We start from the raw sequence: 27,064 nt of genomic DNA, 5'->3' as shown, positions 1-27,064 counted from the left end.
CTCACTGTGCCCATGCCTCACTGTGTCCATGCCTCACTGTGCCCATGCCTCACTGTGTCCATGTGTATGCCTCACTGTGCCCATGTGTATGCCTCACTGTGCCCATGTCTCACTGTGCCCATGCCTCACTGTGTCCATGTGTATGCCTCACTGTGCCCAGGTGTATGCCTCACTGTGCCCATGTCTCACTGTGTCCATGTGTATGCCTCACGGTGTCCATGTGTATGCCTCACTGTGCCCATGTCTCACTGTGCCCATGTCTCACTGTGGCCATGCCTCACTGTGTCCATGCCTCACTGTGCCCATGTCTCACTGTGGCCATGCCTCACTGTGCCCATGCCTCACTGTGCCCATGTGTATCAACAGGGGCCACGAATAAAAAACAAAGGGAGTGTTGCCATCCGGGCCCCTTACAGATGTACTGCCTGTATCCCCCTGATGGTGGCCCTGGTCATCAATTCCTGTCCTCAGGGCCCAGTAACAGGCCAGGTTTTATGTATTACCTTGGGGAGGGGGGGGGGGGGATGCAGACCAGAATGCTGCAATCACTGAGCAGCAAATGATCTCACCTGTCATGCATTTCAGTTATCTTGCAAACCTGGCCTGTTAGTGGGCCCTGAGGACAAGATTAATGACCATTGTGCTAGTCCATCTAACACCCCCCCCCCCAACCCCACACTGACAAGACTGTATTCCTTCATCCAGAGTGGTGGGGGGGCGCGCTAATACAGGGGGGTGTTACCAGCCAGATCACCAGGTGAAAACAAAGGGGAACAAACCTAAAAAAGAAAACTAATGCAGCCTCCACATCTAATGATCAGTAAGCTGCAATATATAACATTCATAGTTTGGGGTTTCATAACGCTTTAACATGAAAAGCGCTCAAAGCAAAAAATAAAATAAAAAAATCTTTTATTAGACAGCAATGAAAGCCTGCCGGGGGCTCTAACCTTTACACACTCCACCCCAAAATAAAAAAAAAGATTCTGGGCTTGGATACGCTTTGCTGTTCCATATTGCAGGAATCTCAGGAACACAGAGCCCTGCAGTGTCTATGTATTCGGGATGAGTGGATCCTTTAGCGTCCTTTATATACATCGTATTACTTGTTGGCAGTTTGTGAAAAATCTGAATTGTGAAATTTCTCCTGATTTCCTGTTCTGCAGCCTCTGGGATGATGGAGGTCCCCTCCCCCCCGGGCCAGGAAGGCGGCACAGAGGACAACGAGCCGGACAAGGAGCCCCCCGTACTCTACAGGGTGAGTTCAGCAACCGGTCTCTCCTATACGGGGCCAGTGCCGGTGAATTCCCCAATGGGGGCCATAGCTGACCACCTCCATGCAATGCTGATTGCCTGGCCTCTGTAAAGTACAGATACAATGTAGCGATGCTCTGTACAATCTGGCGTGATACATTGTGGCACAGCTCTGTAGAGTAGAGGAAACTGTACATACAATGTAACAATGCTTTGCAATACCAGTCTTGTGTGATATATTGTAGCACAGCTGTTTATGGTAGATTACATTGTTGATACATTGTCTACAACATGACTGGTGTGATGCATTTTATATTATTTATTTTTATTTTTATTTTATTTACATTTTTTTTTATTATTTCTATTATATTTTATTTGTATTTAGTTTATATTTCTATTTTATTTATATTGTTATATATTTTTTTTATTTATTTACAATTTTATTTCTATTTTATTTCTATTTTCTTTATATTTTTATTTATTTTATTTATATTTTTATTTTATTAATATTGTTATATTTTTTATTTATATTTATTTTTATTTATTTATTATTTTATTTATTTTATTTTTTATGCTTGAACTAGATTTTTAGATTTTTTTTCAACCTGACTAACTATGTAACATAGCTCTGTATAGTAGGTTGTATTGTTGATACAACATAACAATGCTCTGTATAATCACTGGGGTGTGATACATTGTGGCACAGCTCTGTAGAGTAGAGAAAACTGTACATACAATGTAATAATGCTTTGCAATACCAGTCTAGTGTGATATATTGTAGCACAGCTGTTTATGGTAGATTGATAAATTGTCTACAACATGACTGGTGTGATACATTTTATTTTTAGTTTATTTACAATTTTAGTTTTTATTTTATATATTTTTTTTATTTATTTTATATTATATTTTATTTACATTTGTATTTAGTTTATATTTTTATTTTATTTATATTGTTATATATTTTTTTATTATTTTTTTTATTTTTTTTATGCTTGAACTAGATGGACTTGTGTCTTTTTTTTCAACCTAACTATGTAACATTGTGGCACAGCTCTGAAGAGAAAACTGTACATACAATGTAATAATGCTTTGCACTACCAGTCTTGTGTGATATATTGTAGAACCGCTGTTAATGGTAGATTACATTGTTGATACATCGTCTTTGTACAACATGTCTGCTGTGATACAATTTATTTTTATTTTATTTACAATTTTTTTTATTTATATTTTTTTATTTATTATTTTAATTATTTATATTTTTATTTTTATTGTATTTATTTTTATTTAATTATATATATATATATATATATATATATATATATATATATATATATATATATATATATATATATTATGCTTGACCTAGATGGACTATTTTTACAACCTAACTATGTAACATTGTAGCACAGCTCTGTATAGTAGGTTGTAGTGTTGATACAATGTAACAATGCTCTGTACAATCACTGCGGTGTGATACATTGTAGCACAACTCTGTAGAGTGGAGCTGTTCATATAATGCTTTTCATTTCCAGTCTGGTGTGATATATTGTAGCAGAGCTGTTTATAGTAGATTACATTGACTTTGTACAACATGTCTGGCGTGATGCATTTTATTTATTTATTTATATTTTTTAGTTTATTTATATTTTTAGTTTATTTTTATTTATTTTTTTAATTATATTTATATTTTTATTTTATTCCGAGCTGTTCATACAATGTAACAATGCTTTTTATTACCAGTCTGGTGTGATACATTATAGGTTTATAGTAATTACATTGTGGCTACAATGGCTTTGTACAACGTGTCTGGTGTGATACATTGTAGCCCAGCTCTATTTTGTATAACACATTGTTGATACAATGTAGCAATGCTTTGTACAGTTTTGGTTTGATACATTGTAGCACAGCTATGTGTAGTAGAATATATTGATACAATGTTACAGTAACCAGTGGGGGCCCGTCCATAGGGAGCTCAAGGGCGCCGCCCCCCCCCCCCCAAAGCTAGTCATAAACAAATAAAAATTGTCCATTTAAAAAAAAAAATTTCACCTGTCGCCCCCCCCCCCCCGAGCCCCCCGTTATACTTACCTGACCCCTCGAAAGTCCTGCGCTTGGTCCCGAGATCCTCTTCGCCGCTCAGCCTGGCCGCTGATTGGCTAGAGTGGATGGATTGAGAGCAGCGCAGCCATTTGCTGGCGCTGCTGTCAATCACATCCAGTGACGCAGCACGCCGAGGGGCGGGGCCAAGTATCACGGGAGCGCGCCCGCCATTACTCACCACCATGCGAGCGCTCTCCCATGACTGTGGTCAGTACTTGTGGGGAGGACCAGAGACAGCCGCCGAGGGACCCCAGAAGACGTGGATCGGGGCCACTCTGTGCAAAACGAACTGGAGTATCACATGTTTGTTATTTTAAAGGAAAACATTTTTTTCCTTTACTAACCCTTTAAGTGTGTCAGGACGCCGGACACAGCTGTTCATGGGAGACGTGACATCACGTAATTACAGCTGAGATGCTTTATGGGCTTTGCTTGGGGGTGTGTTCAGGGCGCAGAGAGATGCGACCCAAACTCTCCCACTCTCTAATGGTTCTGCCTGTGGGGTTTTGTGATTGGGTAGGATGTGGGCGGTCCTTTTCGCAGAGCCGGGGCGTCACTTCCGCTTTCCAATTGGCCCTGGATGGAACGCAAGGCCTCCTTGCGTCTCGGCGGACCGGTAAGCACCGGCGGCGAGTTACTGCCTTGCTCGTTATGGGAAGGGAAGATGTGGTGGGCTTCAAACTCGGCACTTATTTAACTGCTGGAGCAACATGGCAGTGCAGGAAGGGAAGTGCGGTTGCCGGGCTTAGGAAGGAACTCACGTGATGTTTGTTAGCTGGTGGTGGACTTCAGACTGGGCACCAGTAACGGCCAGTCACACTGTCCTTGACTCCCAGTCCCTGTGTGCTGCTGCTGGCTGGGCTGCATCACTGGGAACTCCTCATAATGGGCACAGCAGGTGTACAGACCCGGGAACTCAGCACAGGGATGGTGGGAACCCCTCATAATGGGCACAGCGGGTGTACAGACCCGGGAACTCAGCACAGGGATGGTGGGAACCCCTCATAATGGGCACAGCGGGTGTACAGACCCGGGAACTCAGCACAGGGATGGTGGGAACTCCTAATAATGGGCACAGCAGGTGTACAGACCCGGGAACTTGGCACAGGGATAGTGGGAACCCCTCATAATGGGCACAGCAGGTGTACAGACCCGGGAACTCGGCACAGGGATGGTGGGAACCCCTCATAATGGGCACAGCAGGTGTACAGACCCAGGAACTCAGCACAGGGATGGTGGGAACCCCTTATAATGGGCACAGCAGGTGTACAGACCCGGGAACTCAGCACAGGGATGGTGGGAACCCCTCATAATGGGCACAGCGGGTGTACAGACCCAGGAACTCAGCACAGGGATGGTGGGAACCCCTCATAATGGGCACAGCAGGTGTACAGACCCGGGAACTCAGCACAGGGATGGTGGGAACTCCTCATAATGGGCACAGCAGGTGTACAGACCCGGGAGCTCAGCACAGGGATGGTGGGGACCCATCATAATGGGCACAGCAGGTGTACAGACCCGGGAACTCAGCACAGGGATGGTGGGAACCCCTCATAATGGGCACAGCGGGTGTACAGACCCAGGAACTCAGCACAGGGATGGTGGGAACCCCTCATAATGGGCACAGCAGGTGTACAGACCCGGGAACTCGGCACAGGGATGGTGGGAACTCCTCATAATGGGCACAGCAGGTGTACAGACCCGGGAACTCAGCACAGGGATGGTGGGAACCCCTCATAATGGGCACAGCAGGTGTACAGACCCGGGAACTCAGCACAGGGATGGTGGGAACCCCTCATAATGGGCACAGCAGGTGTACAGACCCGGGAACTCGGCACAGGGATGGTGGGAACTCCTCATAATGGGCACAGCAGGTGTACAGACCCAGGAACTCAGCACAGGGATGGTGGGAACCCCTCATAATGGGCACAGCGGGTATACAGACCCGGGAACTCGGCACAGGGATGGTGGGAACCCCTCATAATGGGCACAGCGGATGTACAGACCCGGGAACTCGGCACAGGGATGGTGGGAACCCCTCATAATGGGCACAGCGGGTGTACAGACCCAGGAACTCGGCACAGGGATGGTGGGAACCCCTCATAATGGGCACAGCGGGTGTACAGACCCGGGAACTCAGCACAGGGATGGTGGGAACCTCTCATGACCAGTACAGTGCGGCGGAAATTGATTGGCACAGTGAGTGTTGCACAGTAAAGCTTGTTTACCGATTTAAAACAATTGACTGATTCATTGTACATTTATTTCATTCTATAACAGTTGACTTTAACATTTTTTATATTTGATCTGGCAGTAATGATACATAATCACCTGATAAATGGTTATTTACAATCCTGTTTTACTAACAGTTTGCGCCCCCCCCCCCCCCAAAAAAAAAAATGTTGAGCACCGGCCGTCACTGAGTGAAACAATGCTTTGTTCTGTGTTTTTTATGTAATACATTGTGACACAGCTCTGGAGAGTAGAGAACACTGTACATACAATGTAACAATGCTTTGTACAGTCTGGTGTGATATATTGTAGCACATCTGTTTATGGTAGATGATATTGTCTTTGTACAACAGCTCTGTATAGTAGGTTACCCTTGTACTACAATGTATCACTTTATACAGTGTGTTTGGTGTGATACATTGTAGCACAGCTGTTTATAGTAGGTTGCACTGTTGGTACAATATAACAATGCTTGTACAGTGTGTCTGATGTGATACTTTCTGTGACTCTCTTCCTCCTCTCTCTGTCCTCCTCTTTGGGCTTCTCTCTGTCCTCCCCCTCTCTGTCCTCCCCCTCTCTGTCCTCCCTCTCTCTGCCCTCCCTCTCTCTGTTATTCCTCTCTCTGCCATCCCTCCCTCTCTCTGCCATCCCTCCCTCTCTCTGCCCTCCCTCTCTCTGTTATCCCTCTCTCTGCCCCCCCTCTCTCTGCCCTTCCTCCCTCTCTCTGCCCTTCCTCTCTGCCCCCTCTCTCTGCCCTCCTCTCTGTCTTCCTCTCTCTGTCGCCCTCCTCTCTGTCGCCCTCCTCTCTGTCGCCCTCCTCTCTGTCGCCCTCCTCTCTGTCGCCCTCCTCTCTGTCGCCCTCCTCTCTGTCGCCCTCCTCTCTGTCGCCCTCCTCTCTGTCGCCCTCCTCTCTCTCTCTGCCACTCTTTCTCTCTCTCTCTGCCCCTCTCTCTCTGTCTCTCTGCCCCTCTCTCTCTGTCTCTCTGCCCCTCTCTCTCTGTCTCTCTGCCCTTCTCTCTGTCTCTCTGCCCTTCTCTCTGTCTCTCTGCCCTCCTCTCTGTCTGCCCTCCTCTCTGTCGCCCTCCTCTCAGTCACCCTGCTCTCTCTCTCTGCCCCACTCTCTCTCTCTGCCCTCCTCTCTCTCTCTCTGCCCTCTTCTCTGTCTCTCTGCCCTCTTCTCTGTCTCTCTGCCCTCCTCTCTGTCTCTCTGCCCTCCTCTCTGTCTCTCTGCCCTCCTCTCTGTCTCTCTGCCCTCCTCTCTGTCTCTCTGCCCTCCTCTCTGTCTCTCTGCCCTCCTCTCTGTCTCTCTGCCCTCCTCTCTGTCTGCCCTCCTCTCTGTCTCTCTGCCCTCCTCTCTGTCTCTCTGCCCTCCTCTCTGTCTCTCTGCCCTCCTCTCTGTCTCTCTGCCCTCCTCTCAGTCGCCCCGCTCTCTCTCTCTGTCTCTCTGCCCCTCTCTCTCTGTCTCTCTGCCCTTCTCTCTGTCTCTCTGCCCTTCTCTCTGTCTCTCTGCCCTTCTCTCTGTCTCTCTGCCCTCCTCTCTGTCTGCCCTCCTCTCTGTCTGCCCTCCTCTCTGTCGCCCTCCTCTCAGTCACCCTGCTCTCTCTCTCTGCCCCACTCTCTCTCTCTGCCCTCCTCTCTCTCTCTCTGCCCTCTTCTCTGTCTCTCTGCCCTCCTCTCTGTCTCTCTGCCCTCCTCTCTGTCTCTCTGCCCTCCTCTCTGTCTCTCTGCCCTCCTCTCTGTCTCTCTGCCCTCCTCTCTGTCTCTCTGCCCTCCTCTCTGTCTCTCTGCCCTCCTCTCTGTCTCTCTGCCCTCCTCTCAGTCGCCCCGCTCTCTCTCTCTGTCTGCCCTCCTCTCTGTCGCCCTCCTCTCTCTCTCTGCCCTCCTCTCTCTCTGCCCCACTCTCTCTCTCTGCCCCACTCTCTCTCTCTGCCCCACTCTGTCTGTCTGCCCTCCTCTCTGTCTGCCCTCCTCTCTGTCTGCCCTCCTCTCTGTCTGCCCTCCTCTCTGTCTGCCCTCCTCTCTGTCTGCCCTCCTCTCTGTCTGCCCTCCTCTCTGTCTGCCCTCCTCTCTGTCTGCCCCCTTTCTCTCCTCTCTCTGCCCCCTCTCTCTGCCCCCTCTCTCTGCCCTCTCTCTGCCCTCTCTCTGCCCTCTCTCTGCCCTCTCTCTGCCCTCTCTCTGTCATCTCTCTGCCCTCTCTCTGCCCTCTCTCTCTCTCCTCTCTCTGCCCCCGCCCTCCTCTCTGTCGCCCTCCTCTCTGTCTCCTCTTCCTCCTCTCCTCTCTGTCTCCTCTTCCTCCTCTCCTCTCTGTCTCCTCTTCCTCCTCTCCTCTCTGTCTCCTCTTCCTCCTCTCCTCTCTGTCTCCTCTTCCTCCTCTCCTCTCTGTCTCCTCTTCCTCCTCTCCTCTCTGTCTCCTCTTCCTCCTCTCCTATCTGTCTCCTCTTCCTCCTCTCCTATCTGTCTCCTCTTCCTCCTTTTGCTCTCTGTCTCCTCTTCCTCCTCTCCTCTCTGTCTCCTCTTCCTCTTCCTCCTCTCCTCTCTGTCCTCCTCCTCTCTGTCTCCTCTTCCTCCTCTCTGTCTGCTCTCTGCCTCCTCTCTGGTCTCCCAGATCCAACAAAAGCTGTTCAGATTCCCAATGCTTGGCCTTGTCTCTGGATCATGGCTGAGCTCTGGCTGCCCGTCGCCCTCCTCTGGTCACAGCCCCACCTTGCATGTGTGTACATAGGCACAACATAGGCCCGGCTCTCCCCCCATTGGCTGCCCTCCATCTCCCATTCTACCATTGTCTTTGCACCTGAATGGATTATTCCATTCCTGAGGTGGGGGGGGGGGAGGTTACTGAATTTCGAAAGCTCACGTCTACATCGCCCAGCGGGGCATCAAATTTCCCATTGAAGACAACGGAGGCGGAAAATTGGGATTGGCGACCGGTGACTTTGGCGGGGGGTCTTACAGGTTTTACCGGGAACGGGGGACGTCTTCGCTTTCCTGGACCCCCCCCCCCCTCCCCCTTTTTATAGAATGGAGATCCAACCGCCTGCGGTCTGAATTGGGACAATGTAATGAGAAAGGCTGACAGCGATAGAGATATACCCAGTTGTCTGAAAGCCATGCATTGCAGCAGGCTGGCATGACGGAGGGGGTGGCGGGGGCACAGTGAGGGGAGGGGGGGTCTCGGCACGTACGGACGAATATCGGCGTGCTCTGGTCAAAAGAGACGGATTAAGGGTCTTCGCGGTGGGTCCAAACCCCCCCCAACCCCAAGGAGGGAGCGATGGAGCCTGGCGAGGGCTAACGGCATCTTCTGCCCGCTCAACTGACAAGGCGGCAGCATGGTGGTGAGTACCGGAGGGCGCCCAGTAGGTGGGGCACACGCTGGCACATTGGGCAGGTGCCTTTGTTAGGAAGTATGGAGTGCCATTGGCTTATGACGGTCCATGAGGGTTTGTTTTCCACCGCCGGAAAGAGAAAATCGTATTTTATTTACAAATAAAATTCATTTCTAACCGTCAATATTTTGGTAAAATTTTCCAGCAACAGGCGGCAATTCTTCCATCCGCAGATCAAAGAAACCGTCAATGCCATTGAAAGGGGGGGGGCCCGAGGGGTTAAGTTGCAAAGAGGGTCACGTGCATCGTCAAGTTGACCAGGAGGAATGGTCTGCAGATTCTGGTCCATTGGGGTGGGGGATTTGGATAACGAGATGGTCTGCAGGAGCCTCCACAAAAAAAGCAATGGCTGCCCGGAGGAATGCTCTGCAGATTGCAGCTAACAGGTGCTATTTGGGTGGGGGGGGGGGGGGGGAGAGCGTTTTTTTTTTGTCTGTTGGAAGTGATGCTCTGCATGCAGATCATGTGTGGAGTTATTGGATTGCTGTCTGCGCGCTCGCTGTGCGTCGCTTGTCTGGAGGCGGAAAGGGCTGCCAGGGGCTGCGAACTAAAATGTGTCACCGAAAAATAAAAAAATAAAAATTTGGGCTGGCTGCGATGCGCCATGACCAGCATTGTTAAATCATTTAGAAAAAAAATGTTTTTTTATTTGATTGTTTTTTTTAAAATATTATAAAATATAATAAAAATTAAATCTATATAAATAACATTAAAATAGAACATTATTAATATATTTTTTTTAGATTTTTTTTAATAAAATAAATATATTTATTTGAAATGTTATTTATTTTATATATTTTTTTTTAGCTTTTTATAATATTAAAATATAATAATATTGTCAATTTCTCTGTCCTAAAATGTTCATTTTATTATTTTTTATATTTTAATATATTATGTTAAAATATAGCATTATTATTATTATTATTATTATTATTAATAATACAATTTTAAATAAATATATATTTTTATTATTATTAATATTATATTTTTATATATTTTATCATATTAACATTTTTAATAATAGGAAAAATATTTTATTTAAAATGTTATTTTATAAAAAAATATATATATTTAAACATATAATATTAATAATATATTTTATTTATAATGTTATTTATTTTATATGTATTTTAGCTTTTTATAATATTAAAATATAATAATGTCAATTTCTCTGTCATAAATGTTCATTTTATTATTTTTTAGATTTTATTATATTATGTTAAAATGTATTATTATTATTAATAATACAATTTTAAATAAATATATATTTTTATTATTATTATTATTATTATTATTATTATTAATATTATTATTATTATTATTATATTTTTATATATTTTATCATATTAACATTTTTAATAATCGGAAAAATATTTTATTTAAAATGTTATTTTATAAAAAAATATATATTTAAACATATAATATTAATAATATATTTTATTTATAATGTTATTTATTTTATATTTTTAAATATATAATAACAACAATAATAATATTAATATATTTTAAAGTTATTTTATATATTAAAATGTATAATAATAATTTATTTTTTTATAAAAAAATTATATTTATGTTAAAATATATAATATTATTAATAATATATTTTATTTATAATTTTATTTTATAATATTTTAACGTATATAATAACAAAAAGAATATTTTTTTTTATATTTTTAAGTTATTTTATTATTTTTTAGCTATTATTTAAATAAATTATTTAAATAATATTTAAAAAAAATAATTATATAACATTTAAAAAATACGTTTCGGGAATTCGTTTCGTTTATTTGAATCAAATTTTTCAAATTCCATTTGAATCTAGTATATTCTATTCAAAATTCAAATTTTGGAAGATGGTTATATTCTTTCTATTCCATTCTATTCTATTGTTTTTTTTCCTATTCTGTTATTTTCCTTTCTTTTCTATTTATTCTGTTCGAAATTTAGAATTTCAGAAAACGGTTATATTGTTCTATTCTTTCAATTTTTTTGTATTCTATTGTTCTATTCTTTTGTATTCTATTCAAATATTATATTTGAATTTCAGAAGATGGTTATATTCTGTTTTATTCTATTCTTTTCTGTTTCAATATGTTTATTAATGCATTTTCAATTTCCACATAACAAAATGGAACAAATAAAATCGTATAAGTAAGTCACATGAATAAGAGTAGTATAAAATATACATTTTATTCTATTTTTTTTCTATTCTATTCTCTATTCTATTGTTCTATCCTATTCTTTTTAAATAAGTTCTATTCGAATTTCAGAAGATGGTTATATTCTGTTTTATTCTATTATTTTCTATTCTATTTTCTATTCATTCTATTCTCCTATTCTATTTATTCTATTCGAATTTCAGAAGATGGTTATATTCTTTCTATTTTATTTTAGTATTTTCCATTGTTTTATATTCTATTTTATTGTTTGTTCTATTCTCTATTTTTTTATTCTATTAATTACTCTATTTTCTAGTCTATTTATTCTATTTGAATTTTAAAAAAAATCGCGCTAGGCTTTTCGCCCTGAAAAGGAGGAGGAGCTTCTTTTGGGGCGACAAACGCGTGTAGGGCAGCCTATGGAAGTGAATGGGCTGCGACACGCAGAAACGCATGTCAATCGCACTTTGAGAGTCGCAGGTGGGAAAGCTGGTTTCCCGAAACGCGGTCTCAGAACGGGGGCCTTAGATATGTGGTACAAGGAGAAGCCCGATTGGTTACGTTAGTAAGGCGTTCTGTGAACGCGCGTGTTTGCGAAACATGCGTGAAAAACGGGCTTGCGTTGACATTTTATGGCCAAAATCGCAGCAAAAAAAGATGCACGTTTGTCACGTTAAAACCGCATGAAGCTCAACGCTCTAAGGCTTTGTTCACACTACAGCGTTACTGATCGCGGACGGAATCGCCTGCGGTTTGCGAATTGCCGCAAAACACGAGAGGCGCTTGGGATCCCCGTTGCTTTCAATGGCACGCAAATCTGAAGGCGATTTTTTTCCGCAATTGTCGCCCGACGATTCGCTGTGAAAATCGCGCAAACAGAATCGCGGGATGCCTTTCGCCCCAAAATAAGTTTTCAGAATCGCGGTGGGTGGGCGGAGGCCCGCGATCCGGAACGCAATAATATGAACAGAGCCTGGGCTGCATTTTTGAATCGTGGGCAATTTCAAAGCGCCGATGGTGTGAGCGACAAATCGCAGAACGCGCATTCGAGACGTCTTTGATTGGAATGGAACCTAAAATCACGGTGCGGTTCTGCCGCGATTCATCGCGGCAGAACCGCATCGCGATTTTAAGTTCCATTCGAATCCATGGCATCTGCGATATGATAAACCGCAGCAACCCGCATCGCGTGAAGCATGTCGCCCAAAAGTAGCTCCTGAACTTTTTGTGGCGACAAGCTTCACGCGATTTTAGCGCGATTTATCGTGCGACAATCACGACAGACCCGCACCTCGATTTTTCTTTTTTGGTGCCATGAGAATGAATGGCATCTCGAATGTGCGTTCTGCGATTTTTGTCATTCACATCTCTGCGCTTTGAAATCGCAGGGCAAAATCCGCCATCAATTTCGAAACGCTGTGGTGCGAATGCAGTCTGAGTGGCGGTTAACACTACAGCAATGTCAGACTTCGCATTCGCGATTCGCACCGCGTTTCTGGGCAGATCACAAATGCGATTTCAGCCGTACAAACTAATAATAAAATAACTTTAAAAATATAAAAAAATATTCTTATTGTTATTATATATTTTAAAATATTATAAAATAAAATTAGAAATAAAATATATTATTAATAATATTATTATATATTTTAACATACATTTTTTTTTTTATAAAATAAAAAAATAAATGACTATTCATTTTATATATATAAAAAAACTTTAAAATATATTAATATTATTATTGTTATTATATATTTAAAAATATAAAATAACATTATAAATAAAATATATTATTAATATTATGTGTTTAAATATATGTATTTTTTTTTTATAAAATAACATTTTAAATAAAATATTTCTATTATTATTATTATTATTATTATTATTATAAATCTTAATATAATAAAATATATATATATATATATTGAATGAAGAGCAGATTCTTTCCGCGATTTGAAAGCGCAGAGGTGCGAATGACAAATCGCAGAACGCACATTTTGAGATGCATCTAAAACCGCAAGTGATCAGGGCAGCCATCCCAAATTTTGGGGCCCCTTACACAGCTTTAGGCAGGCCCCCCCCCCCCCGGAGCAGAGAACTGGGGAGGGGGGGTGCTGACGAAAAAAAAAAAAACAAGTGTAATCTCTTATCTCCTGACGCGAGATAATAAGCGGGGGGGTGGGGGCCCCTGGGGACCACCGGGCCCCTTACAAGTGTAATGCAAAAAAAAAACAGGAGGGGGCCAGCCGGCCCCTGGGGACCATCGGGCCCCTTACAGGTGTAATGCAAAGAAAAACAGGAGGGGGCCAGCCGGCCCCTGGGGACCATCGGGCCCCTTACAGGTGTAATGCAAAGAAAAACAGGAGGGGGGCCAGCCGGCCCCTGGGGATCATCGGGCCCCTTACAGGTGTAATGCAAAGAAAAACAGGAGGGGGCCAGCCGGCCCCTGGGAACCATCGGGCCCCTTACAGGTGTAATGCAAAGAAAAACAGGAGGGGGGCCAGCCGGCCCCTGGGAACCATCGGGCCCCTTACAGGTGTAATGCAAAGAAAAACAGGAGGGGGCCAGCCGGCCCCTGGGGACCATCGGGCCCCTTACTGGTGTAATGCCTGTACCCCCCTGATGGTGGCCCTGGCAGTGATTGTCGCACAGATAAATCACGCTGCAGTTGCACACCGCGTGAAGCTTGTCGCCCCCCCCCCCCAAAAAAAAGTTCATGGGCAACTTTTGGGCGACATGCGTTGCTGCGATTTTTGTGGCAGAACAGCGCCACGATTTTCGGTTCCATTCAAAGCGCTGGTATCTCCAATGTGCGTTCTGCGATTTTTGGCGTTCACACCTCGGCGACCTTTGAAATTGCCCGCGATTCAAAATGCCAAGGTGTGAACGCAGCCTAGACTCCGTTTCTTACTGTTATGTTGAGGATTCCGAAATTTTTTGGGGTGTCCCGCAGTTCTGTTTTTGTGCAATTTTTAATTTTTTTTGTACCGCAATTCATCCGGCGACAATCATGTCCAAATCGCGCTGCAATAGAAAGTAACGGGGACCCCAAGCACGTGGCGCATTTTGCCGGGAGATCCAGAACAAGGCCACAGTGTGAACGGAGCCTTAGCGCGTTCAGCTTAATGCGATTTTCAAACGCACATTTTTTCCCCCCCGTATTGTTGACAATTAAAATGGTGTTCTTCACGCGCGTTCTGCATGATGGCGTAATGGTAGTGAGTTGCAATGTATGTGCGTTGGCGCTGTGTCCTCAAAAAGAAATGGCGCCGTGCCGCACTCTGCGTTACAAAAGGTGTGAATGGGTCCCGAACGCCTGGCCCACCCCAAGGCTTTGTTCGCCCCACTGGAGTGTGCGTTTCTGCGTTTTTTTTTTAAGGGCCCGCCAATTCAGTTTGGCTGCCGTACCTGTGGGGAAACTCCCCAAAAGAAGCCCCTCCCTCTGGGTTTACGTCAGTACGGTGCGACTTAGCGTGCGTGCAGGTTTACGCATTTTTTTCACAAGTTTACATTCTTTTTAATGCACTGCCCCTATCCACCAGTAACGCATGTAAAATCGCAAAACACGAAACCGCCTAGTTCTATGGCACCATGCGTGTTTGTTTGTTTTTTGGCGCTCGCAATTAACAGCTGCATGCCAGACGCTACAAAAAATGAATTTGTCTGCTAAAAGGCGCGTTGGGAAAGCGCGCGGTTTTGCATGCGTTCCGGAAAACGCATAGGCGTGATACAAGCCGGCCTCTTTTTAGAGAAATTGCGCCGCACCAAAAAACGCATTGGGGTTGCAGTGGAATTTTGTGGAGGGGGAAGCGCGTCTGTGCGTCCCGGGAAAGTTCGCTTTTTTGCGTGCGTTGCTGAAACGCATAGGCGGGATACAAGCCGGCCTCTTTTTAGAGAAATTGCGCCGCACCAAAATGCACGGTGTTGCAGCAGAATTTGTGTGTGGAAGGGGAAGCGCGTCTCTGTGCGTCACGGGAAAGCGCACGGTTTTGCGTACGTTCCTGAAACGCATAGACGTGATACAAGCCGGCCTCTTTTTTTAGAGAAATTGCGCCGCACCAAAAAAAACGCATTGGGGTTGAAGTGGAATTTCGTGGAGGGGGAAGCGCGTCTCTGTGCGTCCCGGGAAAGTGCGCTTTTTTGCGTGCGTTCCTGAAACGCATAGGCGTGATACAAGCCGGCCTCTTTTTAGAGAAATTGCGCCGCACCAAAAAACGCATTGGGGTTGCAGTGGAATTTCGTGGAGGGGGAAGCGCGTCTCTGTGCGTCCCGGGAAAGTGCGTTTTTTTTTGCGTGCGTCCCTGAAACGCATAGGCGTGATACAAGCCGGCCTCTTTTTAGAGAAATTGCGCCACACCAAAATGCACGGTGTTGCGGTAGAATTTGTGGGTCCGTGCGTCGTGGGAAAGTGCGCGATTTTGCGTGCGCTCCCGCAGCGCGCAAGTGTGAGCGTAGCCTAGGAGGGACAGTCGCAGGGCAAAGACGGCCGCCTGGGACTGGTAGAGGGGTGTACAGTCGCCTACGTGCGCCCCCATCTCCAAGTTGGACCCGCCCCCTCCATGAAATTAAACACACAGAATTATCGCACGCTGCGGAAGGTTGACTAAAGCCCCCCCCCCTTCTCCATCGGACGCGCTTCCGCACGGCGTACTTTGGCACTAGAGAGCCGGCCTGACGCTGAGATCACGATGTCCTTCTGTGGTTACCATAACAAAAGCCTTGCGATCCCCTCCCCCCCGGGTTCCCAGGCCTCGGCCTGCTCTAAATTCCAAGCCTGAGCCTCCATGGCCGCGAGTTAGTGCTGCCGGTTTCTATGGCGACCGGTGTTCCCGCGCTAAGCTTTCGGCTTGACAATAGCGATGAGGAAGTTGGAGAGAGAAGAGGTGACACCCGGCCAGCTGGTAGTGTGACCGATGATCGACTCTTCTTCTTTGTAAAGACGCCTTTTATTTTTTAATGGCCGCCAACTTCCTGATTTTTTTTAAATAATCTTTATAAAGACGACTTTTTTTTTTTTAATTGTTCTACCCGACCGTCTGCGCAACCAATCGCTCTCTGGGTGTTTTTTCGATCAAAAAAGAGACAGGCCGTGCACCTGTCCAGTCTGTCCGGGTCCATTCAACGCGGCGCAACGCATGCTAGAGGAGTGCACTCGTTATATTGGTGCAGTTTAACCTGAGTACTCACTACATAGACACAGGGAATCACTGCAATCTATTGCGTTTAATGTGTACTAACGCACTGAAATATACTGCATTTAATGTGCAGTAATGCATTAAACGTGCACTAACACGCGGAAATAAACTGCGTTGAATGCGCACCAACGCACTGAAATATGCTACGTTAAACGTGCACCAATGTACTGAAATATACTGCGTTAAATGTGCACTAACGCACTGAAATATACTGCGTTAAATGTTCACTAACGCACTGAAATATACTGCATTAAACGTGCACGAATTGTACCGAAATATACTGCATTAAATGAGCACCGATGCACTGCAATCTACTGCGTTGAACATGCAGTCACGTACTGAAGTATACTGCAGTAAACGTGCACTAACACACAGAAATATACTGCGGTAAATGTGCACTGTTGCACTGCAATATACTGCGTTAAACACACACTAATGCGCTGCAATATACTGCGTTAAGCGCGCACTGAAATATACTGCATCAAACGTGTACTAACGCGCTGAAATAGACTGCATCAAACACACACTAACGTACTAAAACATACTGCATTAAATGTGCACCGGCGCACTGCAATCTACTGCGTTAAATGTGCACTAACGTGCTGAAATATAATGCGTTAAATGTGCAGTAATACACTGAAATATACTGTGTTAATCACGCACTGACATATACTGCGTTAAACACGCACTAACGTGCTGAAATATACTGCGTTAAACCTGCACCAATGGCACTGAAATATACTGCATTAAATGTGCACTAACGCGCTGAAATATACAGAGTTAAACACACACTAACGCACTGAAATATACTGCATTAAACGTGCAGTAATACACTGAAATATACCGTGTTAATCACGCACTGACATATACTGCGTTATACACACACTAACGTGTTGAAATATACAGAGTTAAACACACACTAACACACTGAAATATACTGCATTAAACGTGCAGTAATACACTAAAATATACTGCGTTAAACGTGCACTAACGCACTGAAATATACTGCTTTAAACACAGTAACGCACTGAAATATACTGCATTAAACACACACTAACGCAACGGAAATATACTGCATTAAACACACACTAATGCAACGGAAATATACTGCATTAAACGTGCACTAACGCACTGAAATATACTGCTTTAAACACTCACTAATGCACTGCAATATAATGCGTTAAACGTGCAGTAATACACTGAAATATACCGTGTTAAACGTGCGCTAACGCACTGACATATACTGCAGGAAACCTGCCCTGACAAATTTAAATGACACTAAAGAAAAGATGAACGATCACACTACACTCACGCTGATTCACACTTCACCGATACTTTAGAGGCTCAATAGAATCACAATAGCCCAATATATCTCTCTCCACACCAATATCTTACTACAAATGGCCACTATGGGAAGAATATTTTTATAGTGTGGGGTGGGACTAAGAACAATGAGCCTTGATTGGATAAAGTCATCATGACAGTGATATGTCCCCTGATTGGGCAAAGCTTTCATTGCTTCAGCCAATCGGGGCTTCCAATGCACTGTGCGGCGGCGCAGTGCATTGCGGTCGTTCGGCGGGCCGAACAAGCGATCGATCGCCCCCCACAGTTCAGATGTTTGCCGAATGGGTGAGCAGCCAATGTTCGGCCCGGACTCATGCTCAGGCTGTACTGTTCACCCAATGCTACTCGATTTACGATTATTGCTCATCGACTTCACCTGTAATCTGTGGCGGATCGCTCATCAGCTTCCAATTGGAAGTCGCTACGTGACTGATTTCACCCGCCACCATTGGGAATGAATCACACGGCCTCTCCATTGGACGGAACATCATCTGCAGGGCCGATCCTAGGCAGGGTGCACGGGGTGCTCCGCACCCAGGCACCGCAGAGGTGGGGGCACCGAAGCTCCAAAGTGTGCTCCCCTCCCTCCTCCTTGTCTGTGTCCAGAGGCGGAGCGCATGTAGCGGGTGCTGCGTTTCCCCATCCCGCTTGCTCTCTCCGCTGGCAACTGACAAGAGCGCATACCTCCCGCTGTCCTCGTGAATCCGGGCTGGGTACCATAGCGGAGCCTAGTACCGGAACATCGTCCGGCACTAGGCTCTAATTAATTCTCTCCGGTGTGCATGGAGCAGTCTCCTGTCTGCCCCGCCCCCTCTGCGTGTGTCGGCTCTTCTCCCATAGGCGGTGTGATGAGAGGCTTCTGGGTTGGCTGGAGCTGCTGCCAATCACCCCGTGCACTCCCAGAAATGCTCTCCGAGTGCCACTCTCCAAGTAACCAAAGATGCCACGTATGCCCCGCCCCCTGTAATGTGCTTCTGCTCTAATGGGGGACACCTGCTGGGGGGGATCTAATGGGGGATACCTGCTGGGGGGGCTCTGATGGGGACACCTGCTGTGGGGGCTCTAAAGGGAAACACCTGCTGTGGGGGGGGCTCTAATGGGGGACACCTGCTGTGGGGGGCTCTAATGGGGGACACCTGCTGTGGGGGGCTCTAATGGGAAACACCTGCTGTGGGGGGGGCTCTAATGGGGGACACCTGCTGTGGGGGGGCTCTAATGGGGGACACCTGCTGTGGGGGGGGGCTCTAATGGGGGACACCTGCTGGGGGGGCTCTGATGGGGGACACCTGCTGGCGGGACTCTGATGGGGGACACTAAGGAAGACTTCTTAGGGGAGCATCTCTGTGTTTCAGTCGTAGCCATAGAAACATTGGTAAAGGGGAGGAGTTAGTAAGATAACCACGCCCATGTGGGGGGCGCCAAAAATATTTCTGCACCCAGGCGTCTGTGACCCTAGGATCGGCCCTGATCATGTGATCACTTCTCAACTGTCACTGGTGGCATTTCATGGATGGCTGGTCATCAGCTGCACGAGATGAGTGATGAGGATTATTTAGCAACACTGGCCCAGATTCAGGTACATTTGCGATTTATTTGCGGAGGCACAGGGCAACGATTTTGCCCTGCGCCCCCGCAAATATTTTGCGCTGCCCTCGATTCACGGAGCAGTAGCTCCGTAAATTGCGAGGGCGCGCCGGCAAAATTGCCCGGGGTAAGCGCGCGCAATGTAAATGATCCCGCCGGGGGCAAGAATCATTTAAATTAGGCGCGCTCCCGCGCCGAGCGCATGCTCCGTCTGGAAACTTTCCCGACGTGCATTGCAGCAAATGACATCGCAAGGACGTCATTTGCTTCAAAGTTAACGTGAATGGCGTCCAGCGCCATTCACGATTCACTTACGCAAACGACGTAGATTTTAAATATCGCGACGCGGGAACGACGGGTATCCTTAGCATTGGCTGCGCCTGCTATTAGGATGTGTAACCTTGCGCGAAACCCGACGTATGCAAACTACGTAATTTGCGTACGCAGGGCTCGCGCAACGTTGTGAATCATTGTTAGTATGCAATTTGCATACTATACACAGATCACAATGGGAGCGCCCCCTAGCGGCCAACGCAAGAATGCAGCCTAAAATCTGCGTGGCATAAGAGCCTTATGCCACGCAGATTTTAGGCTGCAGTCGGCGTAGCGATGTTCCTGAATCAGGAGCATTTGCTACGCCGGAGCAAGTAAGCAATTGCGCTGTGTAACCTATGGTTACACGGGCGCAATTGCTTCTTGAATCTGGCCCATTGTATCGTTCATCAGATGATTGTTGCAGTGTTATCCATAATAACGCCTCCTTCACTTCTCGTTTTTTTCTTTTTCTGATGATCAATAAAAGTCCCACAAACAAGTCGTGTTTGTAAACGGATGACACGCAGATTCCGAAATAACGACGTCATCCCGCAGCCTTCCACTAAACTCACATTGTGTTAGAAAATCTGCATTCAATAAAGTGATATCACCCGACACCTCCAGCGGCTGATCGTGTCGCCTACTGCCTGCGGCTTCTTTATCGCTAATCCTTGCCCAGGTTCCAGCATAGGTCGGTGCCATGATTGCTGCCCCAGGTCTCCTGTGTCAGGGTGGCAGCATCCTATGGTGTCACCCAGGGCCGGCCTTTGGGGTGTGCGAGCTGTGCGGCCGCACAGGGCGCCATGGGCAACAGGGGTGCCGTGCGGCCATCCAGAGGTGTACTAGGGGGGTTTGGGGGCGTACCACACACTGGGGGGGTGTCAGACCGGCAACGGGGGGGGGGGGGCTACTCTGAACGGGGGGATCTGCATTGAAGGGGTGGATACACTGAAGGGGGGTCTGCACTGAAGGGGGGTCTGTGTAACATGCAGGGGGTCCAGAGCTGCAGGGTTCTGTGTAATGTAAAGGGGTCCAGTGATGCAGGGTGCTGTGTAATGTAAAGGGATGCAGGGTGCTGTGTAATGTAAAGGGGTCCAGTGATGCAGGGTGCTGTGTAATGTAAAGGGGTCCAGTGATGCAGGGTGCTGTGTAATGTAAAGGGGTCCATAAGTGCAGGGTGCTGTGTAATGTAAAGGGGTCCTCTTTGTGTATGTTTAGGTGACCAGGGGGCGAGGGGTGAAGATGGGGGAGGGGGGGTGCCACAGGATTATCTTGCACAGGGCGCCTGAACACCTAAGGCCGGCCCTGGTATCACCCCCCCTTGTATACAGAGACTCTTGGCTCAAGAGTAAAGGGTAACTATTCTCCGTCTTCTATAACCCAACAGACCTTGGGCTGGGACAAGGGGTGGGCATGAGGGGTGGCTGGGGTACTGTGGTATCATGTGAGGTAGGGGAGGGGGAATTTGTGTTGGGATGGGGAATTTTGGGGCTGCCAGAGGGTAAGAATTGTTCTAGGAGAGGAAATTTTGGTGTGTGTGCTAGGAGTGGTGATTTTGGGGGGGAGGGGGGGGGGTCTGTGTCAGGAGAGGGGTTGGGGGAAGAGGATTTGTGCTAGAAGGGGGGAATTTTTTTTGTATTTGTGCTAGTAGGGATGATTGGGGGTATTTGTGCTGGAAATGGAAATGGGGGGGGGGGGGGGGGGGTTGCGATTTGTACTAGTAGGGATGATTGGGGGTATTTGTGCTGGAAATGGAAATGGGGGGGGGGGTTGCGATTTGTACTAGTAGGGATGATTGGGGGTGTTTGTGCTAGTAGGACCAATTGGGGGAATTCGTACTAGACAGGAAAATTTGAGGGGGGGGATTAGTAGGGATGATTAGGGGTATTTGTGCTAGAGGAAGAAATGTGAGGGGGGTGTGATTTGTGCTAGAAGGGAAAATTTGAGGGGGTGTGATTTGTGCTAGAAGGGAAAATTTGAGGGGGGTGTGATTTGTGCTAGAAGGGAAAATTTGAGGGGGGTGTGATTTGTGCTAGAAGGGAAAATTTGAGGGGGGGGGGGTGATTTGTGCTAGAAGGGAAAATTTGAGGGGGGTGTGATTTGTGCTAGTAGGGATGATTGGGGGTACTTGTGCTAAAAGGGGACATTGGGTTGTATCAAAGAGCACGGGACCCCCCCCCCCCCCCGGGACTATATTCGACCAATGAGCTCATAGAGGAGGGTGATGGGGTCCAATGACCGCCTACTGTGGGCAGAAAAGAGCAGGAAGAGGACCAATAGTATTGGAGCCAGTATCGCTCACGTTGGGTTGTATCGTAGAGCGCGTGAACGGCCCCGGGGCTATATTCGGCCAATGAGCTCACAGAGGGTAGTGACCTCATAGAGGAGGGTGATGAGGTCCAATGACCGCCTACTGTGGGTGGAAGTGAGCAGGGAGCGGACCAATGGAATTGCAGCCAGTATCGCTCACGTTGGGTTGTATCGTAGAGCACGTGAACGACCCAGGACTATAGTCAGCCAATGAGGTCCAATGACCGCCTACTGTGGGCGGAAGAGAGCAGGGAGAGGACCAATGGAATTACAACCCAATGTGAGCGATACTGGTTGCATCGTAGAGCACGTGAACTGCCTGGGACTATATTCAGCCAATGAGCTCACAGAGATGGTGACATCATAGTGGAGGGTGATGAGGTCCAATGACAGCCTTCTGTGGGCGGAAGAGAGCAGGAAGAGGACCAATGGTTATTGCAGCCAGTATCGCTCACATTGGGTTGTATCAAAGAGCACGTGAACGCCCCGGGACTATATTCAGCCAATGAGCTCACAGAGGGTAGTGACATCATAGAGGAGGGTGATGAGGTCAGACCTAGGAGCTGGTAAACTATTTAAGATACATTGTAATGTGTTGCGCCTCATCCTGTTGGATTGGCCGCCGCCCACAGACGTAGGCGTTGTGTGGGCTGCAGCTTAAACGCTTTCTTCGGCAATTTGCCTGTCAGATGAACCTATTTTTATAAAAAAAAAACATTCTCAGCCAGCCGCGCACGTTTCTATAGAAACTACAGACGGTAATAAGCTCCCTGCTAGAGATCCCTCGCCAACAGACGCACGCAACGCAGGACCGCGCCGCAAAGAAGAGAGAGGTGTCCGATGGGACTCTGACTCCGAGAACGGGTAGACGGCCCATCTCTCCATTCTGATCCTGCGGCTTCAGCGCCTCCGGGGTCGCTACAAGCAGAGCGTGCATCTGGGAGGCATTGAAGCCAGAGGACCGAGATGGGCGTGTTGGGGCCCCTTTCACACTTGTGCGACCTGAAAGTCACGTGATTTTTTTTGGCGCGATTTTTTTGTGCCACGTGGTTTTGACGCGTCTTGAAGCAATGCCCGTGTAATGTTGAGGTCCAGGGACTTCAAGTCGCCTCCAAAATTGGACCAAAGTAGTGCAGGGGCTACTTTTTGAAGTTGCTGCGATTTGAAGTCGCACGGATGTGAACGGCACTCGTCGAAAATCGTGGAGTACGACTTGTCCTGCGACTTTGCCCCCCCCCCCACCTTATATGATATTACAGCGCCCACGGCAGCTTCCCCTCCTGCCCACCCTGGACTGTGCCCCTCTCTACCTGGCTTATATATGGGTGTTTTGCGATCACTGTGGGAGGGCTTCACCTAAAAGAGGGGCCTAGCACCTGGTTATACTACCTACTGTAAGTTTTTAGTGGCAAACTCACCTGCCTACACACTTCCTGTGCTGGAGGTTTCCAATCGACCCCCCCTCGAGGCTGGTCAAAGTTTCAAAATAAGATTCTGCTGGGTAGAATTGCATTGTGTGTGATGGTTGGTTTCAATCGCACAAATGCAGGACTCGGGTCCTTACATTGCTGAGCCTTATTGTCCCGAAGCAAACGGATTGCGTAGAAAAAAATAAAATGTTATTGCCACGAGAGTACCGCTTTAAGACACCCAACCCATTTCGTAGAGATGGGGGCTGGACGCCCCCCTCCCCCCAAAGTCAATTAAGACGTTCCACTTCACTAAACGCTCCGAGCCTGCCCTACGCGTTGCGCTCTACAGAGATAACCTACTTTCCTTCTACTGCATTATCAGGCTCATATTTAATTGACTATCTGAGGAGGAAGTCCACGCATTTTTGTGTTTTGGGGGTGGAGCTTCGTATCGGGAAGCGTCCGGAGGTGACCCTCGTTGGCTCAGATAGCGTTTTGCGTTAATTACGCCGCTTCCTACGCTTTTTTCTTTTATCCACCAATTTTTCAGACTCTCTGTTTACAAGTTAAAATCTTCTCTTTTTTTTTTTTTTGCTAGAAAATTACTTAGAACCCCCAAACATTATAAATATATTTTTCAGACACCATAGAGAATAAAATGGGGGTTGTTGCAATACTTTGTCACGCCGTATTTGCGCAGCGGTCTTACAAGCGCATTTTTTTTGGTTGGGGCTAGGGGGTTAGGGTTTCCCATTGAAGAATATGGCTAGGACTTAGGAATTGGAACAGGGACCTTAGGGTTAGGGGGTTAGGGTTAGAAGGTTAGGGTTAGGGGGTTAGGGTTAGGATGTTAGGGTTAGGAGGTTAGGGGTTAAGGTTTCCCATTGAAGAACATGGCTAGGACTCAGAAATTGGAACAGGGACCTTAGGGTTAGGGGGTTTGGGTTAGGGTTAAGGGGTTAGGGTTAGGGGTTAGGGTTTCCCATTGAAGAATATGGCTAGGACTTAGGAATTGGAACAAGGACCTTAGGGTTAGGGGGTTAGGGTTAGGGTTTCTCATTGAAGAATATGGCTAGGACTTAGGAATTGGAACAGGGACCTTAGGGTTGTTGGGTTAGGGGGTTAGGGTTAGGAGGTTAGGGTTAGGGGTTAGGGTTTCCCATTGAAGAATATGGCTAGGACTCAGGAATTGGAACAGGGACCTTAGGGTTAGGGTTAGGAGTTTAGGGTTAGGGGTTAGGGTTTCCCATTGAAGAATATGGCTAGGACTCAGGAATTGGAACAGGGACCTTAGGGTTAGGGGGTTAGGGTTAGGAGTTTAGGGTTAGGGGTTAGGGTTTCCCATTGAAGAATATGGCTAGGACTTAGGAATTGGAACAAGGACCTTAGAGTTAGGGGTTAGGGTTAGGAGGTTAGGGTTAGGAGGTTAGGGGTTAGGGTTAGGGGTTAGGGTTTCCCATTGAAGAATATGGCTAGGACTCAGGAATTGGAACAGGGACCTTAGGGTTAGGGGGTTAGGGTTAGGAGGCTAGGGTTAGGGGTTAGGGTTAGGAGGTTAGGGTTAGGGGTTAGGGTTTCCTATTGAAGAATATGGCTAGGACTCAGGAATTGGAACAGGGACCTTAGGGTTGTTGGGTTAGGGTTAGGGTTTGGGTTAGGGTTTCCCATTGAAGAATATGGCTAGGACTTAGGAATTGGAACAGGGACCTTAGGGTTTGTGTTAGGGTTAAGGGGTTAGGGTTAGGAGGTTAGGGGTTAGGGGGTTAGGAGGTTAGGGGTTACGGTTTCCCATTGAAGAATATGGCTAGGACTCAGGAATTGGAACAGGGACCTTAGGGTTAGGGGGTTAGGGGATGAAGAATATGGCTAGGACTCAGGAATTGCAACAGGGACCTCCCCCAGAGGTCAAAGGTCAGTAGGCGGGTTCCCAAAGGTCACAGGGCGTGGCTGACCCACCCCCACCAAAGTGTACCGCCTACCCCAACTAAGTCGGGGGAATGAACAAGTCGGGGAATGAACAGACGGGTCCCAGAAGACAGCAGGGACCAGTGGCAATGCGCAGCGCGAGTGGCGCATGCGAAGTAGGTAACCAGGAAGTGAAGTCACAAGGCTTAATTTCTTGATTCCCTTACCGAAGATGGCGGCGGCGGCAGCCCCCGAGAGCCGAGGGATAAATCAGCTTTGGGTGCCGACATCGTGGGTGCCCAGGACAGGTAAGTGTCCTTATTTTAAAAGTCAGCAGCTGCAGTATTTGTAGCTGCTGACTTAAAAAAAAAAAAAAAAAAATTGGTCGGACATCGCTTCCATCATCCAATGTTATGGAGCCGAGTGGGGACCATCTTTCCCTCGCTCGGCTCCAGGCCTGTCAGAGGAGAGGACCCGATTGTCTTCCGCCGCTACCGACGGCTCCGGTAAGCGGCGGAGACGACCGGAGCATTGTGGGAGGTGGGGCCCCCTATCCCGCCACCAATAAAAGTGATCTTAAGGCAACACCGCCACTGAGACACTTTTATCCAAAAGCCAGCCCCCCCCCCCGCCATTTTTAAAAAATACCTGGGTTATGGCAGATAGCTGCTGCCATAACGACAGTATTTAGTGTCAAAGTTCTGACGTAAAACGTCTTTTTAACGTCTTTTCAATTAACAATATCTAAAAAAAATGTAATTTTTACACTACTATTGCTACAGATGTCAGTACTTTATAGAGTGTCAGAATTATAATACTTTCTGATAGACTATAAATCTCCCTGAAGAAGACTGGGAAAGCATAGGTCGAAACGCATCAGGATTTTCGTGTGGATGTCAACTGTATAATATGTGGAGCAATCGTGGGTGGCCACCGGCCACGCGCACTGGTTTCGGAGCGCCCCCCCGCTTTATCTGTTGCACGAACTGACGTTTTGGATAGAGAGAAGAGGCTCTTACAGGGTTATAACCCCCCCTTACTCTATCCAAAATGGGGGGGGGGGGGGTTTGTAGTTCTATTTTTAATCTCAGTCCTATACAGGGCTTTTTTCCAGCGGAAACGCGGGGGAGCGCAGTTCCGGCACCCCCTATACTGAATGTATGTAATGGAAAGAGGTTCTGGGGTGTGCTGGAGAGTCTATTGATGCTGGCTGCTGCGGGATCTATTGTTGCTGGAGGGGATTTATTTGGAAGGAAGGGGGTCTATTGTTGCTGGAGGGGATTTATTTGGAAGGAAGGGGGTCTGTTGTTGCTGGGGAGTTCTTCTGTTGCTTTCTGGGAATCTATTGTTGCTGGGGGGGGGGGGTCAGTCATTGCTAGGAGGGATGTACTGTTGAGGGAGGGGGTCTTTGTTGCTTGCTGCTGGAGGGTCTATTGATGCTGGCTACTGGGGAATCTATTGTTCCTGGAGGGGATATATTTTTGCAAGGGTGTCTATTATTGCAGGTGGGGGGTCTATTGTTGCTGGGGGTGGGTCTTATGTTGCAGGGGGTCAATCGTTGCTGGGAGGGATCTGCTGGCTGCAGGAGGGTCTATTAATCCTGGATACTGGGGAAGCTATTTTTGCTGGAGGGCATCCATTTGTGCAGGGGGGTCTATTGTTGCTGAGGGTGGGTCTTATGTTGCAGGGGGTCAATCGTTGCTGGAAGGAGTATGCTGGCTGCTGGAGGGTCTATTGATGCTGGCTTATGGGAGTCCATTGTTGTTGGGGTGTCCATTGTTGCTAGATCTATTATACTGCCTTTCTTTTTATCATTAACAAATTCCATACAAAATACTTAGCACCATACTTTTTTTCTGAGATCT

At 46.9% G+C, this 27,064-nt stretch overlaps 1 protein-coding gene across 5 annotated transcripts in view; it reads left to right on the top strand.

The window, feature by feature from the left end:
• ARHGAP33 (Rho GTPase activating protein 33) overlaps positions 1 to 27,064 on the top strand; it is a 104,690-nt gene that overhangs the window by 14,216 nt on the left and 63,410 nt on the right. For 4 of the 5 annotated variants that reach the window (XM_040327099.1, XM_040327096.1, XM_040327098.1 and 1 more), the window contains exon 2: positions 1,167 to 1,258. In XM_040327099.1, the coding sequence (XP_040183033.1) occupies positions 1,175 to 1,258 (84 nt within the window). In that variant the 5' untranslated portion in view covers positions 1,167 to 1,174. Of the gene's footprint in view, positions 1 to 1,166; positions 1,259 to 8,742; positions 8,922 to 27,064 lie in introns of those variants that run through there. The other variant, XM_040327100.1, reaches the window with a different exon arrangement.

This window comes from Rana temporaria, chromosome 10 (assembly GCF_905171775.1).
Source record: "Rana temporaria chromosome 10, aRanTem1.1, whole genome shotgun sequence".
NCBI lineage: Eukaryota > Metazoa > Chordata > Amphibia > Anura > Ranidae > Rana > Rana temporaria.
The sequence above is the reverse complement of the archived record's forward strand: the minus strand, read 5'-3'. Positions and strand labels throughout refer to the sequence as shown.